The 18,337-nt window shown below is 40.2% G+C and overlaps 1 protein-coding gene across 1 annotated transcript in view; it reads right to left on the bottom strand.

The window, feature by feature from the left end:
- cdkl5 (cyclin dependent kinase like 5) overlaps window positions 1–17,998 on the bottom strand; it is a gene marked incomplete at its 3' end in the record, with an annotated part of 45,344 nt that extends 27,346 nt beyond the window's left edge. Inside the window, exons 1-2 of the mRNA XM_083900825.1 lie at window positions 17,956–17,998; window positions 10,783–10,817 (exon numbers count right to left, since the gene is read on the bottom strand). Of these exons, the coding sequence (XP_083756951.1) occupies window positions 10,783–10,817; window positions 17,956–17,992 (72 nt within the window). The 5' untranslated portion in view covers window positions 17,993–17,998. The remainder of the gene's footprint in view (window positions 1–10,782; window positions 10,818–17,955) is intronic.
- Between the last annotated feature and the right edge of the window lie 339 nt (window positions 17,999–18,337).

Genomic DNA, 18,337 nt, shown 5'->3' with positions numbered 1-18,337 from the left:
GCAGCTGTCATTGGAACATAGTCAGGCAGCTGCTGTTGATGGTACATGCTAAATATTGTGAGCTTCCTTAAGTGAGAATAAAATGTATAACATGATTATAATATGCCATAAATTATTACTACGCTGGATTGTGTTTAACTATAGTCAGAAAGTGAATTATTATCAAAATAACAGGCAGAGAGTTGATTGATTTGTGCGTATAAATGATGGATATTATCATTTTCAAGCCACCTCCCAGATATAGAAACAATACTTTACATATAGCAGTCGGGTAGAAGCTTTCTTTGATGTTGTGGATGTTTTTTGTTGTTGTTATTATTTACTAATGAAGAATAAAAGGTGAAATCATTCCGTTTATGACTTTTTAATGAACAGAGTTAAAGTGTGTGGGTCTATACACTTTGATAAATGAGAGGAAACTGTGGTTTGAGTGTAAAGTGTGTTATTTTGTGAGGATTTCCCAGAGAAAATAAAGTCACATTGAAGATAGATTTACGTTTTATTGTCATATTGCTCTTTCGAGCACAGAGTTATTTTTTTTTTATTCACTTGGAGACATGATGTTAGTGGCGTGTTGATGTTTGTAGCAGTGACGGAGAGAAGTTTGTGTAACTGTGCCACAGAACAGAGGAATGGACAGTGTGTGATCTCTCATGTTGGCAATGAAAGTGCCGCTCCAGCACAGCAGAGACGCCTGGATTTATTGTTGTCGTGCCACCGACGAGGCTAAGTTAATTAGCACCAGTGGCTCTTTACTGCGTTACAGAGTCAGAGGCTGGATCTGACAGCACTCCAGTTCAGGCATGTTGTCCAAAGTCCGGTCCGCTGGTGTCAGATTTTGTACGACCCGCAGCTTCGATTTTATACTGTATTATTTATGGACGGGGACAGAAAATGGGACCTGGTCACATGTCGTGTCATCCCCCATTAGCTCAGCTGGTAAGGAGTTGTGCTTGGAGTTCTTGGTTTGCAACCCAGCCGTGACAGACGGGTACATTCATTCACCTCATATTATGTTATCTGACTCCAGATGTTAAAGAAAGGCAGAATTTTTTTCCATTTGTTCACTCCTGCGTGGCTTATTTGGTTACATTGTCATTTAAAAATAAGCAAATGGGCAAATATAAAATATCTCTCCCTCAGATGAATGAGTGAAACTTGGGGCGGGAGTTACCAGGCAGAAGAAGAAGAGGGAGTTTACATCGGTATTATGGCGGAGAAAGCTCCGTTAAGAGATGCTCCGTCCTTGTTCGATACGAAGACTTCGTTCTTCAGTTACACAGATGGCAACAACACATCATCAGTGTGGTAAAACTAACCTGCCTCACGACGACCATCGACCCCTGAGAGTCTTCACATGATCACATCTGACCCCCTGCTCTAGTTACTCTGGACTATCGTAATCAGTTTTTTGTTTTTTTCCTCCACTTGGAGCCCCAGGTGATTGCCAACCTCGTCTTCCCTGCTGCTGCTGCACTGCCTCTGCCTGTTCTACTCCACATTTTGCTCCTGTATTGTGCTTTTTCCTCATGGAGGCTGACAGAACAGAGGCAGCCTCAGTGTCAAGTGAGGCCACACGATGAGGAGCAGCTCGTCACAGGCGGCGCTCTCACTTCTCTCTCTCACGCGGCCCATTGTTAGGCTGGTATTTTTTTCTACTCGTTTTTTTTTTTTTTTTACCAACTTTTTGTGTGTTTACACATGAGCATCAATGAAACCCACGCTTTAGCAGCACATAATCCTGAGAGTTTACTTTATAATGAAGGAAAATATGGTAGCTCATAACAAACTGGGGATGTTTAATTTACTTCCTATATTTATGTCCTTCCTTGTGTAATACAATAATCGACATGCCAGGGAAAATATCGGTATTTTAATGAAATTAAGGTGCTGTAAAGTTAACAGTCCCTGCAAGTTTCGCTCGCCGGGTGTCGGGAAAATTGAGCGGAAGTTACCTTGGCTGAAGAAGAGGGAGAAGTTTACAGTGGGATAATGGCGGAGAAAAGCTATGTTAAGAGATGCTGCATCCACGTTCAATACAGACTTTATGCACTTTTCATGGACGTTTTTGTTTTCTTAATTTAGACAGATATCGTGATGTATCGCTATACACTACCGTCCAAAAGTTTGGGGTCACCTATACAATTATTTTGTTTTCCATTAAAATTCACACTTTTATTCATCAAAAGAGTTGCAAAATGAATAGAAAATATAGATAAGCCAAACTTTTTCTTTCATGAGAGAACCAGCAGAACTGTTTTCAGCTGTGCTAACATCATTGCACAAGGGTTTTCAAGGGTTTTCTAATCATCCAATAGTCTTCTAACGTGATAAGCAAACACAATGTACCATTAGAACACTGAAATGTGCCTCTATACACCTATGTACATATACCATTAAAAACCAGACGTTTGCAGCTAGAATAGTCGTTTACCACATTAACAATGTATAGAGTTTATTTATGATTTATTTAATGTTATATACATTGAAAATGAAAGTGTTCAAAAATAAGGACATTTCTTAGTGACCCCAAACTTCTGAACAGTAGTGTATAATTCTCTTGCAATATATTGATTATCACAGAATCGTTGTATTGTGATATGATTAGTATCATGGACCATGTATCGTGTATTGTCAATCAATCAATCAATCAATCTTTATTTGTCTAGCCCACAGTTTACAAAACATAGTTTGTCTCACAGGACTTCACAGGGTTGGTAACATCCTCTGTCCTTAGACCTTCGACCAGGGTGAGGAAAAACTACCAGGCAAAAAAAACCCTTGTAAAAGGAAAAAAGGGTAGAAACCTTAGGGAGAAGCACAGGTGAGGGATCCACTCCCTGTAACATTAAATACCCTGTGGTTCCCACCCCTAATATACAGAATGTGTGTATGGAGCCTATTTCAACTCCTTGGCAGTAACAGCAGCAAAGTTGCTGCCTGTGCTCATGTGTGGCATCTCCGACCTCTACTGATTTACCTATTGAGTTCCTGCCAAGTCCGCAAATCTCAAAATAGCATCAGACTTGCTTATGTTCAAATGAGCAGGTCCTGATTGTCACATTACACGAAAGAACAAAGCTTGGACTTTTTCCACTTTTCTCCACGGGAACATCAGCCCTGACTTTAGAAATGGGAAGCATGGGTATTATTTATTACTGGGCAGAGAGCAGTGAAGCACATTTTTGCCTGTCTCTGCTTATATAACCGCTATATTACAGCGGAATCCTCGCCTCCAACTTCCGAGTGTGAATGTTAATGATCGAGTCAAAGTCATGCACTCGAGTTGAGTCGAGAAATTAGAAAACTTCGGTCAGCGTCAAGAGACCTACAATACTGTCAGGAAGTGAAACTAACCAACACAAAATACAAGCAAATATGAAATATAAACCTAGGAAGTGACAACAAAATACACACGGAAAAACATCCTGCCGTCACTAGGAACCATTTTTATAAGGATTTAATTTTGTGATTGAACTGCTGTGGTGCTTCATAATGATGGTATTTTGGCCAAAGCATGTCACAGACATGTTCATTAGGACACCAGGGAATGAGTTTGACTTGGAGAAATAGGGTATAATATGTGACCTTTAAAACAACCTATAGTCTACTGGCAGTAGACTATATGTGGGTCTTGTGGGTTAGATTCCCAGCTCCGCTATATTCTACATGCCAATGCGTCCTTGGGCAAGAACACTTAACCCATGTTGCTGTGAAAGAGGAACGACTGTATAAACGGATGAATGGCAAAACTAGATCAAGACTAGAAAAGTGCTAAATATAAATACAAACCCTTCAGCATTACTATCAAAATAAAGTGTTACCTAATTATTTGTGTCACAAGCTTAAGCACGTCGTCTAAACTTAAATCAGGTCACTTCCGCTCACTTTTCCTTGCCAAACGAGTAACAGCGATAATTAATTAGCGAGTCACGTCAGGACGACAATACCACGCAACAATGTACTGTATAGGAAACACTGGCTGACGTGTAGGTTGTGCTATTGTGACTCCCAAAACACAAATTCGAGTTAACACATAAGCCTCCATGCGCACACCCACATACGCTAATACAACACTTAAAGTGGCAGAACATTGCACAAACGCTGGCACACGTTTGCTTTGCTAATTAAAAATCTTCCACCGCACACACACACACACACAGCACTGGAAAGTATACGTACGTGTACTGAGGTGTGTGTGTACATAATGTATATGGGAAACATTTCATTCACATTTATGACCAGGTTTCCTCCTGGAGCTCCAGCCTCATCGTCCTCTCATTACCTGAACTACAGGTCTGCAGGACTCCTAACAGGGTGACCCATTTACCATCAACACAGGCTCCATATTCAATAGCTCCCTTTGTATCTCTTCCTCCCCATCACACACAACACACACTCTGCCACACTTGTCTCCTCTGCCCTGCTTCCAGCTGAGGAAAGTAAAAATAACTGCTCTCTTGCAGCAAAGCTAAAAAGCTTTTATTGCCGTGGACTAAGTGTCTGACACAACATGTTAAAATGAAGCCCAGACAATGTTATGTAAAGTGTGAATCATGTCACGCGTCACTTCCAAGTAACTCTGAGGGGGACATTAGGTTTATTAATGCTATGAGCTTGAAAACATGCTGCACTTAAGTGGCTGTGCGTTGAAAACAGTTGCTGTTGTTTGAGGACGACGAGCAATGAGACTCAACGATAAGACAAACGGACCCTGTGTTCAAATAAAAATAATTAAATCAGTGCAAAACACTCGTTCACATGCACAGTTTGAACTTTACGTCACAGGAAAATAAACGGTTAACAGCGAGATGGATGGCGCTGTGGTTCTGTGTGTTTTCGTACCTGCTGTATATGTTAATCGTGCTAGCCATGCTAAATTAGATGTAGCATGTCATCTTGTGGCTGCTGTGTTGTACGATGAAAGACGTCCATACGTCGTCTCCTTCTGCTAACGGGTCAAAGACCGGGGAGGAAATATTTGTAAATTTGCCGGAGTAATTGGACTATGAATGGCATTATCCAGGTATGTTAGTCCGGGGTCGTACCTATGTTCCCCGGGTCCTACCCTTTTTTTGAAACAGGGTAGGGTTAGGATTAGGGTTAGAGAAAGGGTTCTATGTTCCCCGGTCACATACAAAGCGGGGAACATAGGACCCGGGGAACATAGATACGGTCCCTGTTAGTCCGACTAAGACTAGCTCGATTTTAGTCGGACTAGTCGGATTTGTTTTCATGACATTAAGAAAACCAAATAATTGTCTTGACTATAAGCATGCATGCAAAAACACTTAAGGCCACAGTATACTTCTACAACTGCGTAATGCGTTATCCGACTGCGTAACCACGGAGACCCCTCGAGCCTTCATAGTTCTCCGTCGTGGTGCCGGATACGCACTGCAATTTCCCGCCCGAACAGTAGGGGTCGCTACGCAAGGTTGTTGTGCTTTTGGCTACAGTGAGCAATGGCGTCTGAAAGAGAAAGACTGTTGTTGTTGTTGCAGCTGAATAACATTGAAACAGTGGTCGTTTCTCACCTGAAATAAATATTTTTCTGTCCCAGAACGCAGTTTTAAAATCATTTGAGACGAGAAATTAGCCATTTAGAGTCTAAACATGTGCTGTGTGTGTTAAGATATGACATATTTATAGTTTGGCAGCAACGTTGTCGGCGGTGATCAGCTCCACCCTCTGTGGACGCTCGGTGCGCACTGTGAGCCGGCACAGAGCAGCATTATCTCTGCCTGTCCTGAGGACCAATCGCAGCTCTTGCCGCCTCCGTTGTCCCTTGACGGAATGACAGACACTTAAAAAGTAGTTTGTGCAGTCGGAGACAACGCAGAGACTCTCCGACAGGCTCTCCGTCGACGCAGAGGACTCCGCGTAACCTACGCAGAGCACTTTACGCAGGAGTATAAATCGGGCTTTAGTGTTAAGAAAGTACAGTAGACGTAAAACCAAACCTACAGGGTGACCCCTATGGTACAGAACAGAGTAGAATAGATCTGTATTGTCCCCACAAACTGCAGGACACGTGTCTTTGGCCTTGTTCAGACTGCAGAAAACAGAAGTCTGAATGCTCGGTCTGAACACTGCTCCAATCGTATTTCAAATCATCACTCGGCGTCTCAACCGGGTTAGATTTCTGACCAGGAACCAGTTCGACGTCTGCGTTTTTTCCATTTTCAAATATCTATCAATTGCTATCGCGCTTCTCACCCACACTCACACTCACTAATTCTGCCGTTTTAACAAATTACTACGCTCCCTACTGCCACCCACTGACATGGAGCAGTATTGAACAATTACGTGCAGAGACTAAATCATATATTTCGGGGCTTATTATCGGATTATTTCCGTGTTCCGATTGTTCCGTCGTAATATGGACTTTTCTGGAGGTGGAGGTTTAGGTCTGGTGCATTTAGCGACACTGGCAGAGTTTTTTGGCAAGAGAAGTTACGCACTGGAGCTTTAAGACCATCCCTGCTTCCTTTTTTTTGTTGTGTTTTAACATTAAGTAGCCCTTCACTTGTTGGCTACCCTTGCTGCGTCTTTCGTTTTTTCATTTTCATGCAGCAGCAGAACAGTGTGACGTCCGAACAGTAAAGGCCCGATCGATAGCAACAATCTCACTGTCCTGCCCGCTCTGTCTCTCAGTGGTCGTTTGCACTTGTCGCTCTCTCTCCCTCTCTTACTTAAAAAAAAAAAAAATCTTCTTTAGTTATTGCACAGAAATCATTTACAAAAAGCATCACCATAGTGTCATCATGAATCACACAGATAAAACAAATCATGACAAGCAGCATATATTTAAGGGTTTATACTTTATTGTTAATGTGTTTTTGTAATAGTATGTCACTGCAAAACATGTGTACTAATGTGTACTTTAATTGACTTGAATTCAGTGTATTTATCTCATCATTAGATATGGTGATACATTAGATTCTAATGTATCACCATTTTGGATTTATTTACTTATTAAGGCTGAAGATACTTAAGATAATTTGACTTGTTTCAAGGTATTTTTTGTGTTATAGTGGTTATATTTTCTTGTTTTTTTAAGAGGCATTTTATGTGTTTAAGTTTCCTGATATAATATTAAAACAGTGCTTAACTTATTTTAACCCTTTAAGGTACACACCAAGAAAAAAGCAAAGGAAAAATGATTTCTTTGATTTAATGTTTTATTTTTTTTACTTATTATAACAATAACGACAATCAATATTGATTTATTTTTTAAATTAGACCCTACAGTATTTCAGATACAGGCCTCTACCAAACGGTTGAGATGTCTCTTCATAATAAAACTTGTTTGCATAATTCAGAACAAGTCGGTTGAGTACTCAACCATTTGGTTGGTAGAACCTTAAAGGCTTCAGGTAAAAAAAAAAAAAAAAAAAAATGTTTAGGTCAAAGAAAAGGTTTTTAAATTTCTTTGTTATCGTTCTTAATATTGTGCTTTGTGAATTAGTTTGATTTATTCTACAGTGCGTGACAGTTTTGTCTTTGTTTGTATTGTCTCTTGTAAAATAGATCCTAATGTCAATGGATAAAAAAAAGGATTTTCTGTACGCTATAGATTAGTTAATGTTATACTTCGTGCTCCATCACATTTTAAATTGATGGTAGAAAGGCAACTTGAGTGATTGCACGTCAAATCCTGCTACAACATCTCACAGAAAGAATCCTAATTAGATATTTTTTCTCCCCTGAATTGTTCTGACCTGAGGCAACGGTTCACTGACTTTTTGTCTTTGTGTTCAGACAAATTGGTCTCGTGTTCAGGCAGATAATAGTCGACTCTGCAAACATCAGAAGATTGTGACTCCACGTGTTCGTCTCACAGCGCTGAACAGTTGTTAACAGTGACCTTAGTCAGAGCACAAACACTCACACGACATCGCGCGTTCTCTGGGAGATGAAACAAAGGTAAGGTGTCAAACAATTTTCCACATTCGCTGTCGGCTGCGTTTTGTATTTTACCCTCTGCGCAAACGCTGCAGCTTTTCATTCAGCTTTCGTCAGCCTCTCGGGCTGCTGAAATGTCAGCCTGCAACTGCCTTTCTACCCGACGTGTGTTTCTGCTTACCGTGTCATTTTGTTCGTGGCTACAATGCCACAGAATGCGCGCAATACTTAGAATTTTCACTCGCCGTCTATAATTTATAGCTCATTTAAAATTTTCATGAAGCAGAGCTCTGAAAGGACTTAAATGAAAGAAACGTGCACAAATGGGACCTGCGAGGAAAACGCACAACAGAACAAACGCCAATCATTCAGAGTCGTGAATAAGCATGACCTGTATTGTGCGATTCATCTTTCATCTGCTGATTCGTTTGAATATTTCAGTTTCACATCATTTGGTGAGTGTGGAAAAGAACAATAATGACCACAAATCAATTAAGAGTTATCCCTTTTTGTTTAAGTGAGACACAAGCGGTGGCTCTTCAATAGGGGGCGCTAGGGCCGTCCAACCTGTTCCACACTGGTCCCACATGACAAAAGAAGCACAGTAAAGTCGGTAAAATGTATAATATGGAGTAAAAATATACATTTACAATGTTCTATATTGTCCAAATAATTAAGAAAATAGGATGAAATAGGTGAGCCCCAATCACAACCCGCTCAGCCTTATTTCAGTTCAGTGACTGTGTCATGTCAAGTACTGAACGATTCTTTTTAATGAACTGATTCTAATGATTCAGTTACACCGAAAACAACTGGTTTGTTGTGTTTGTAAAGCAACGTCACAGCAGTGTAACCGTGTAGTTGTTATGTGTTTATTATTTTAAGTGTGGAATTTATGTTGTCACCATTAATATTATTTTTACATTACGTGTTATTGAATTATTATGTGTTTAAGTTGTATTGTTAATTTTCTTAATTATGTTATTTAGTCTATAATGTTTTTTATTATTTTTATTATCACTTTAGTCTTTTGTTTTCTTAGCGGAACATAATGTTGGTTCCGCGTCCCCTTGTTGTGGTGGGGAACCAGGTAAAGGACGGACCCGAAAATAATGGGGGATGCATATTAGAGGAGCAATCTCCTCCAGCTGGTAGAGAAAAAAAAGAAGCGTGTAAGAATAATTTCCATGAAACATTGTTGTCTAAACACCTCAAAGATTTAATTTAGCACACCAATTACTGCATGGTAAAAAAAAAATATGTTGTATCATTTCAGAAACAAGCAACATTGCAGTAATTCTGAACATATGCCAGTGATATCTTATTTTTAAAGCCTTGGTATATGATGGTGATGATGAGACTGAGATTATCATCTGTTAGACTGATATCAGATAAATGATTCATTTATAGCTCACTTTTCAACAGGATTTTTTCAATTCTCCTCCCAGTAAAGGGCAACTAAAATGACCTGCAATGGCAATTTTTAACTCGGCTTTTTGAGACTTGTTGAATAAAAAAATGCAGAGAACTCTCAGCTCTGGCCTAAATCGAGTTTTCTTTTCCAGTCTTATATTGGAAAAACAGATACACAGTACAAGTGTTTTTGGCACATTTCTGGCATGGCGCTTAAATAACTGCAATATTTCTCTCTATTTATACTCGGCGTATCTGGGGTAACTTTGATTTATTTTGGATCTTGAGCAAACAAACCCTCGTAACGCTTTGTCTTATTATCACTGGTTCAAATATTCACAGTTTTAGGGAAGAGGGACAGGTTATTTAACAAATGTATTGTATTCAGTCATTAAATGACCATGATGTGTCAATATTAATGTTAATATTAATGGAATATTATATGGCATATGGATTAACACTTATGACATCGCTGACAGATTTGGCATGCGTACTTCCAATTGCTGTCATTCCTAGACTGTTTGCGATATCTAGAAAATTAAAAAAGAAAATATATGGACTGGCGATCTGTCAATGTGACCCGAGATTGGCACAGTACAGTCTTTGAAGATACAGTGGTAGAAGATAGATAGATAGATAGATAGATAGATAGATAGATAGATAGATAGATAGATAGATAGATAGATAGATAGATAGATAGATAGATAGATAGATAGATAGATAGATAGATAGATAGATAGCAAGTATTTCTCTTGGCTAGCAATGCCTTCTTTTTAGCTAACTTTAAGCTAATAGATAGATAGATAGCTAATACAGCTTTGCACCCATATACTTGTCATTACGGTAGCCCCTCAGGACTTCCACGGAACGACCGTCCAATCACAGACGAGATTCACCAGCACATCACACATTTGTGACGTCAGCGTCTTAGTAGCGTGATTCCAAAATGGTTAAATAAGTTTCCAAGTTAACCGAGACAACTTAACCAAGACAAATTTCCAAGAAAGAACATTTTTTGACAATTCTACAGCCATAAAACCAAAATAAATCCAGACGGCCTGATTATCACAATGGTTTTCAGAGGGTTTAATCCTCCTTTGTGGGCCACAAACTCTGTTGCACCACCCACTGCCAACCACCATAAAACGCTGTTCATATCACATGGGCGCACAGGTTGCCAGCAGAGTTTTGTTGTTGTTGTTGTTGTGTAAACTCTTTTAGGGAGGAAACAGGTTGTGTGATTTCTTTGTAACAAACGTCTTCATAGTCATTGTATTTTTCGGAGATGATTCAAAAAAAAAGTCTTCTTTTCTTCACAGTCTACATATTCAAATTTTGATTCATAATCTCCATAACCTCTCAATCAAAATACCCCCGAACACAATGCATATCACAAGATGAAGTTATTTAATTATTATACAGAATATACACATTATAATCTACAGAAAAACACAGTCTTACCTTGTGTCTGCACTTAAGCACCACTCCATATGCTCCTGCACACAGAGAGAAAAAAGGATGTTAAACATATTTTAATCCCAAGATTTGAACAAAATGTAAAGCTATATTGAGCCACCACTGAAACAGTTCAAGGGATAGTTCATCATTTTTTAAAATGATGAGGAAAATAATATATTATTCAGACACTTTCACCACATGGCACTGTCATTTCCACAAACCCATCTGAGAGCTGGTCTCACAGAGAACACAGCAGCTGACAGAGACAGAGGGAAAAACAGATTTCAACCACTTAACAAGAAGCTCAATCTAATTCAACATTTGCCTGCTCATATCTTAAGAATAGGTTTCCCTCTATTTCCTAACCTTGAAACAGAATTTAAAATAGCACCCCGGCACCAAAGTCCATAGAGAAAATCAACAATTTTATATCACGGCACAGATGAGGAAATCCACTGTTGCAGCCATCAGTAACTCAAATATGTTATTGTAAATTCTTGGTTCAGTTTTAAGTGACACACACTTTGAAAAGAGGCATTCAAAGACCACCAACTGTTGTGTTCCCCTGAGCTAAAAAAAAACCACTGATTTGGTCTTTGGACTTTGGTGTGAGAGAGTGAGCTGTAGACAAACTGAAATTTGCAGTGGGGAAAAAGCTGTCTAATGCTAAGATAAAGTAGGAAGCATATTCTTAAAGCGGAACTAGACCGGAAGTTCCTATTATCGCTGTTTTTTTTGGTGTGTATCTGCGTCATTACCTTGTTTATGAAGCCCTGACGGTTCTAAACAAACAGTTTAGCCACTGCTGAGAAAGTTGTGTTTTATTGTAATCTCGGGGCTCAACGAGATCACTGAAAATCCCGTTAACGTTACGTAAGCAGCGGTTCTCCTGAACAACCGATCGTCCTGCTCCGGGCACTAGTCCGGGCACATCCGGTTGCGTACATTGAACCGCAGAAGAAGAATAACGTCCGTTGTGGAGGTGTTTCACGAGCAACAGTGTCTTCTGACTCTGGGTCTGACTCCGGTTTAAAGATAAAAGGGACTGCGGCGGGGAGTCGTGAAGAAGCTATTTTTAAACACTGTTTAAACAATGTTTTGATAATGAGTAGCAGTGCATCCACCGCTCCAGAGGGGGGAGCTGCGCTTCTGAGAGCTGACGTGATAGATTACGTCACTTCCAGATACCTGGCCAATCACAACACAGGTGGGAAGGCTCTACGCTGGCTGGCCAATCACAACACACTCTGTCTTCTCGGGCGAGATTTATGGCTAAAAATAGCTCGACTGACAAGCGATTCGAAAAGGACAGATTTCAATCGGCTCGTTTACAGCAACTAGGAGGATTTTGACCATAAAAACAACTTAATATATGTAAGTAGACCTCCATAACTCACATATATGTGCAACAGGACCACTCTATGTGACCTTTAAGATAACAGACTTATGCTTATGCTTTTATTTAATTAACCTTTTTTCTCAGGGGCTAAAATATGTGTTTTCCTTCTGTAGCTGCTGGCAGCCATGTTATCAGTGAGAACGGCTGGACTGATGTTGTCTTTCAATATATCGATTATCACAGAATCGTGATATTACAAGTATCGTGGACCAGGTATCACATATCGTATTGTGATGTACGCTGTGATTCCCGCCTCTAATGGGAGCACAGCACGTAATCTCCATTCGTATTTCCCTAATGAGTGAGCGATGCACCTCCGTGTGTACTGAAATAATGAGAGAAGGGAACTGAGCAAACTGGGCTGAAAAAGAACAGAATCTAATTGTGCCTAATTCTCTTCATGAATATGCTAAATTGCACTTGTCAACAGCGTCCTCAATTTCACACATTGCATCGTCCAGTCATGTAACAGGGGTTTACTCATAGAAAAGAAGCCAAAAAGGATGTTTTGTGAGGCCACCTTGGCACAGTGGTGTCGACCTGCTTTGACCACAGTGATGTAACATCATTTGTATAATAACTCCTTCATCTCTGTCATGCAATACTATCAGAACTGAGAGAGGGAGCGTCAAACTACTGGATGACGAAGTGGAACTCGTTTCTTCTTCACATTTTAGTCACACTAATAACTGATTGTCATACTACAAACCTGTGTGCAGCCCCTTTACAAACACACTGTCTGTCTTGACGTGAAACAAATCACTTCCTGTGTGCAGTGTGGGAATGTTGCCAGGTAACTCGATATCTGCGATACTGAGGAAACACACGGCGAGTGGTGCGAAGCTTAGAGACTTAATCGACAACTGTGTGAACTCATTTGTCAATAGTTTGAATGTAAAGGCTCATATTTAAAGGTTCATTATGTAATAAATCATAAAATCCTCCTAATATGTCACAGAGACTCAGGAATAATGTTCATATAACAAACTGAACTCACCAACAACAACAGTACAGACAAAATATTTGCATTTAAAAAAATATTTTGCAGACTGCAAATCATATTTATGTTTTGATATCATGTTTTGGCATGTGGCGCCACCTACCGCCGTCTACCAATCATTGCAGTCAGTAGAGTCTCAGCTGCCGAGCTACCACGGGTTGCCAGTTACGTCAGAAAACCAAACTTAAAAGGCCTATGTATTTTGAATTTGAATGTAGTAAACGTTTTTGGCCACATTCTTACATATGGCGCCTTTAAAAGTTACGCACTTTCAGAATTTCAAAATAATACTTACAACCAGTGGGAGCTGTGTCATTTAAATGCAAAAACAATCTTTGTTTTTTCCTCTATGTATAGAAAAAAAACATCACATAATACAGAACATATTGTTTTTCAGAAAAATGGACGAGGAAACCAATTTTTTATAATGTCACATTCAGGGACCTGTGTGCACTGGTGATTTGGGAGCCCATCACACATCTGTGCGGAATAATTTCACACAAACACTGTTTTTGCAAATTGCACAACACATTTGCGTGCCGAACAGCACGTAAACACTCGTGCATGGTTTTACAAATGAGAACAAATGACCACATGTTTCACAAATCACAGCTTTGGCTGAAATTGGCTCCCAAAAATATTCGGGGAAAAAACAAGTTTGCAGTATTTTCTGCTTATTTATGGGGAGCTGTGACGGTTCACGGCCTGGACGGATGTGGAGCTGCTGGTTGAATTATCAATGTACAGATGAGGAACTGCATTTGTCACAGGTTACAAGTACAATTTTGAGTTTATAAGCATTAAGGATGAAGAGAGGTCAACTAATCATGAGCTGAAAGCAAAGCCAGTGGCTTAAATCAATTACATTTTTTTTCCCTTAAGTCACTTTTGAAAGACTTTAGCTAACATAATAAAGCAGTGGTTCTCAAACTGTGGTGCGTGTACCACCAGTGGTACGCAAGCTTCCTCCTGGTGGTACTGATGAAAATCAGCTACTAAATAACCACCTCAGTTTTAAAAGTTTAGCCTTACTTTAGAGCAGGACTATTCAACTAAAATTTCCAGAGGGCCAGCTTTTCAAGTTTTTAAGTAACAAAACCGCCAACATTCAGGTAAGATACAATTTGCGTATAGTGCAAAAAGGTCACAGTTACAGTACCACCAACATTTGGGTATAACAGTCACAATTGGCTCTTACAAAAAATTTAAGTGGTAACAATATGAACAACATTAAGGTGCAATGGCCACAATAGGCTATTTTTTGCAGAAATATGAGTAACAGTACTGTTGTAATGTAATGTTCAGGTACAATTGCGACATTTTTTGATGATGTCATGCTGACAGAGAGATGACAAGGAGATCAAAAACAAAATAAAAAGTACTCTGTCTAGGTTTTTAATGCCACACAGTTATAATCTCATCTTTTAAATCACAGACCCTTTGCAGTGAGTCGTCCTGCCTACAAGAAGGTCAGTTAGGTCAGCTGACAGCTGATGTATTGGACTGTATTTTCAGGGCAATAGCCGACATTCGCGAACACAGTCCTTTCATCTTCCCCGTCATAGTAATGGGCCGGTCCAAATTGTTTGAAGGGCCGGTTCTGGCCCGTGGGCCTTAAGTTGAATGGCCTTGTTTTAGAGACTCATTTTAACAATTGGGAGTCACATGCGCTTTTTTCCGGTCATGGAAACACGTCATACGCTAACGTTAACGCTGGTAACGCCGTTAATGCCGTTAACGTGCCCAGCACCAGTTTAATGTGATAATGGTGTTACTTCTAGAGCTCAATATTTAAAAAAGTTAGCGAACCACTAAGATAAATTTGTCAACGCTTATTAATTAGCACCATTCATTTGTTTTGTTGGCAGCCAGGTCTCACAAAGCAAAAGTAGGGTAAAACATATGATTTAGTCGCAGTCCTTTGTGTATGTACTATATATGTGTTTTGTGTCCTGACACGTGCTGATGTACATTAGACCACAGTCTGTGAGAATTATCAACCGTACAAAAATCTCTCGGTTACTCTGTCTTCTCTCATTAGAGTGAAGCCGGAGAATCGTACGTCAGTGCGGCTCACTGCTCTCAGCCGCTAATGACGACGCTGCTGTCTGAACGAGTTAAAGGTCACGCAGTTTCATCTGTGACGGACATTTATGTGGAATATCTAACAGTCATTTGCGTCTAAATTATAATTTATTTCATTGTCTGACCGGAAAAGTGCACTAACCTTTTACCCCGAAGCACAAAACACAAGTTTCTGTGAATGTTTTCATGTGAATAAGAAACACAAATTACAGTAAATAAAGGTAAAATACAAACACGTCATAGTCATATTCTTATCTATATCCTCCAAAGTAATCTACCAACTGACTTTTCTGATCTAATAACAATCAGCTGGTTGAATCATTATAGAATGTGTACCAAATATTTGGTTATTTTCGGGCGCTTTCATACCAGGATAGTCTGGGAGACTTGGTTTGATTGGACAGGGAATGCCGAAAAATGTTCACCCTTTCATTTCGTTTTTTTTTTTTTTTATTTACTTTTGTAAGTGGACCAAACAGCTGCTCACCCGAAAACTAGCACAAGAAGCTGCCCGGTATGAGCAGCAGTGAAGAACATGTGACGAATTAATGCAGCTGTGCCGAAAAAAGACGGCGGAGAGCCAGAAACTCCAATGTGCTGCTGTGGTTACACAGACACCGAGCGAGGATTAAAAAGATTTCCGACCACATACATGGACACAAATCGTTTCAGTCTCTCCCAATCTTGGGTTAACTTCGTCTCCGCACCGGGGTTCAGTGCAAGCGAACAAAGATCCACGTTTTTCAGGCGGACCAGATTTCGCTTGTTTGGTCGGCACCGGGAGTTCGGATGAGCTCTCACGTCTGCCCAAACCAAGGGGACTATCCGAGGAAAGATTAAAGTGGACCAAATAGCTCTGGTGAGAAAGTGCAGCCTTAATGAAGGATTAAATCCAAACAGTGTCCTGTCCTTTGACCCAGAATGTGAAATAAGAAGTGCTCTCTTGTGTAAAACTCTCATGTCATCAGTGCTTGGGCAGCTTGCGATGATGTGCATTTCCACTGCACTAATTCCGGTCAAACTCATCACTCTGGTGTCCCAAATTCTGTCTTAATTCACTGATTAATTTTGTCCCGTTCTGCTGTGCTGGTTTGCTGCATGTGGTTCAGTTACAGTGCGACACATCCTGCAGATTATAGTCTGTCAGGATAAGGGAGGGACATGCCCTTTGAGCTGCACAAAGGGTTTTTTTTTAACATGAAACATCAATTCAGGGATTTCACTGACAGTCACAAAACCATGGTTGTACGAAAATATCAAATTGAAAAGAAATTGGAGAGACAAATTGGCATTTCTGTTGGAGCAGATAGACAAAGCATCCAATATGGCAAACTGAAGTATTTTTCATTCAATCTTTGGGGTCATGCAGAGGTCCAGTGGGTAGCACTGTGCCCGCACAGCAACAAGGTCACTAGTTCGGTTTTACTGAGGGCATTTCTGGCCACAGTCCAAAGACAAGGATGAGATTAGGTTAATTGAACGCGCTCTAACTTGTGTGAATGTGAGAGTGAACGGTTGTTTGTCGATTGTGCGTTTGCCCTGTGATGGACTAAAGGCCTGTCCAGGTCAGCTGGGATTGCCTCCAGCTGCTCCTGTGACCCTCACGTGGAGGACAAAGTGGCAGAAAATGGATCTCTCATTCTTTGATTCATTACCATCTGCCAAGGTTTATAAACACGTGTGTCTGTTGAGCGAAATAGTTTGATACGGTATGCATTTTTTTTAATGCATTTCCATTGGGTATAGTACCAAAATAACTGGCCCCATCCATTCCATTTTTGGTACCTTTCCCTTTGGGGTAGCAGAGTAAATGGGATTGTATGGTGCAGGTGGAGCCCCCAACAGTTAGCTGATTGGGCGACAGAAAAATGTCACTCCCTTGCGCTTGAATTTGTCTTTTGGAGACAAGCAGAGCTGCTGGATGACCTCTGTTATGACCCACACCCCGCACACCAATACCTACAACATAATGTGCAATATTTTCCCACCTACCTCTTAGTATTATTCTATTATACACAGCCCTTCCCCTTGTTGTTATTATTTACTTTTGTACTTAATAATTTTGTTTTTATACTTTGCACCTTTGTGGCCTTGCTATCTAAATTTGGTTGTACAAGCAACTGTTCAACAAATAAAACTCTTAAATCTTGAACCAAGTAAAGGTTTCAATCAAACGCGAGGCTGACCCAGGACATTACCATTCCAAACCGTACCATGATGGAAACACAGCATCAGTCTCTCTGTAAGGAGCATAACTCATAAAGTAAAAGAAATTTGGAATACATTTTTGTAAGCTATGATCCATTGAAGACACAGACTCAGGAATTGTTAACTGTGATCTCTGATTACTTTCTCTCATTCATTCATTCATTCATTCATAATCTTGTATGGAATGGGGAAAGTTGGGGTACAAATTGTCAGGATACACCCTGACAATTTCACCAGCCTATCATCACAACATACAGAGACCAACACTCAACAACACTTCACACCTATGGACAATTAAGATTCTGATCTACAGTCTGCATGTCTTTGGTCTGTGGGCTGCTGAAACGCCCACGTTCACATTACCATGCAAGTTGATATGACCTCAGTGGCTGTGATCACAGGCTCAGTAGGTGAACAACTGTACATGTTGTCCTCATGTTCTACAAACATGCACTTAAAAACAAACAAAAAAAAAAACACCCACCTTCTCCCACAATGCCAAGGACTTCAAACTTATTCATCACATCACCAAGGGTGGAATCTCCTCCAGCAGGTGAAATGAGCTGCCTCGGATTTTAGTGTGGAGGCTCCAGGTTTGACCAGCAGCTGAAGGAATAAACTGTAGAGTCCAGGAGAAATGTGGCCCAGATACACTCCATCTTCACTTCCTCTTCTTCTTCTACTCTATCCCTCGCTGAAAAATCTTCCTCCAACTCCCTTCATTCCATGTCTTGATGCTGTGTAACGGGCACGTCTATCCAAACCTCAACACGGTTGTGCCTGCAAGAGCAAAACAAAGAAGCAAAAATGTTAAAATGAGCCGTCAAAGGTTCACACAGAGGTCCAACTTCCCATCATTCTTTGCA

The sequence above is a fragment of the Microchirus variegatus genome (genome assembly GCF_963457635.1).
Source record: "Microchirus variegatus genome assembly, chromosome: 14".
NCBI classification, from domain to species: domain Eukaryota; kingdom Metazoa; phylum Chordata; class Actinopteri; order Pleuronectiformes; family Soleidae; genus Microchirus; species Microchirus variegatus.
The sequence above is the reverse complement of the archived record's forward strand: the minus strand, read 5'-3'. Positions and strand labels throughout refer to the sequence as shown.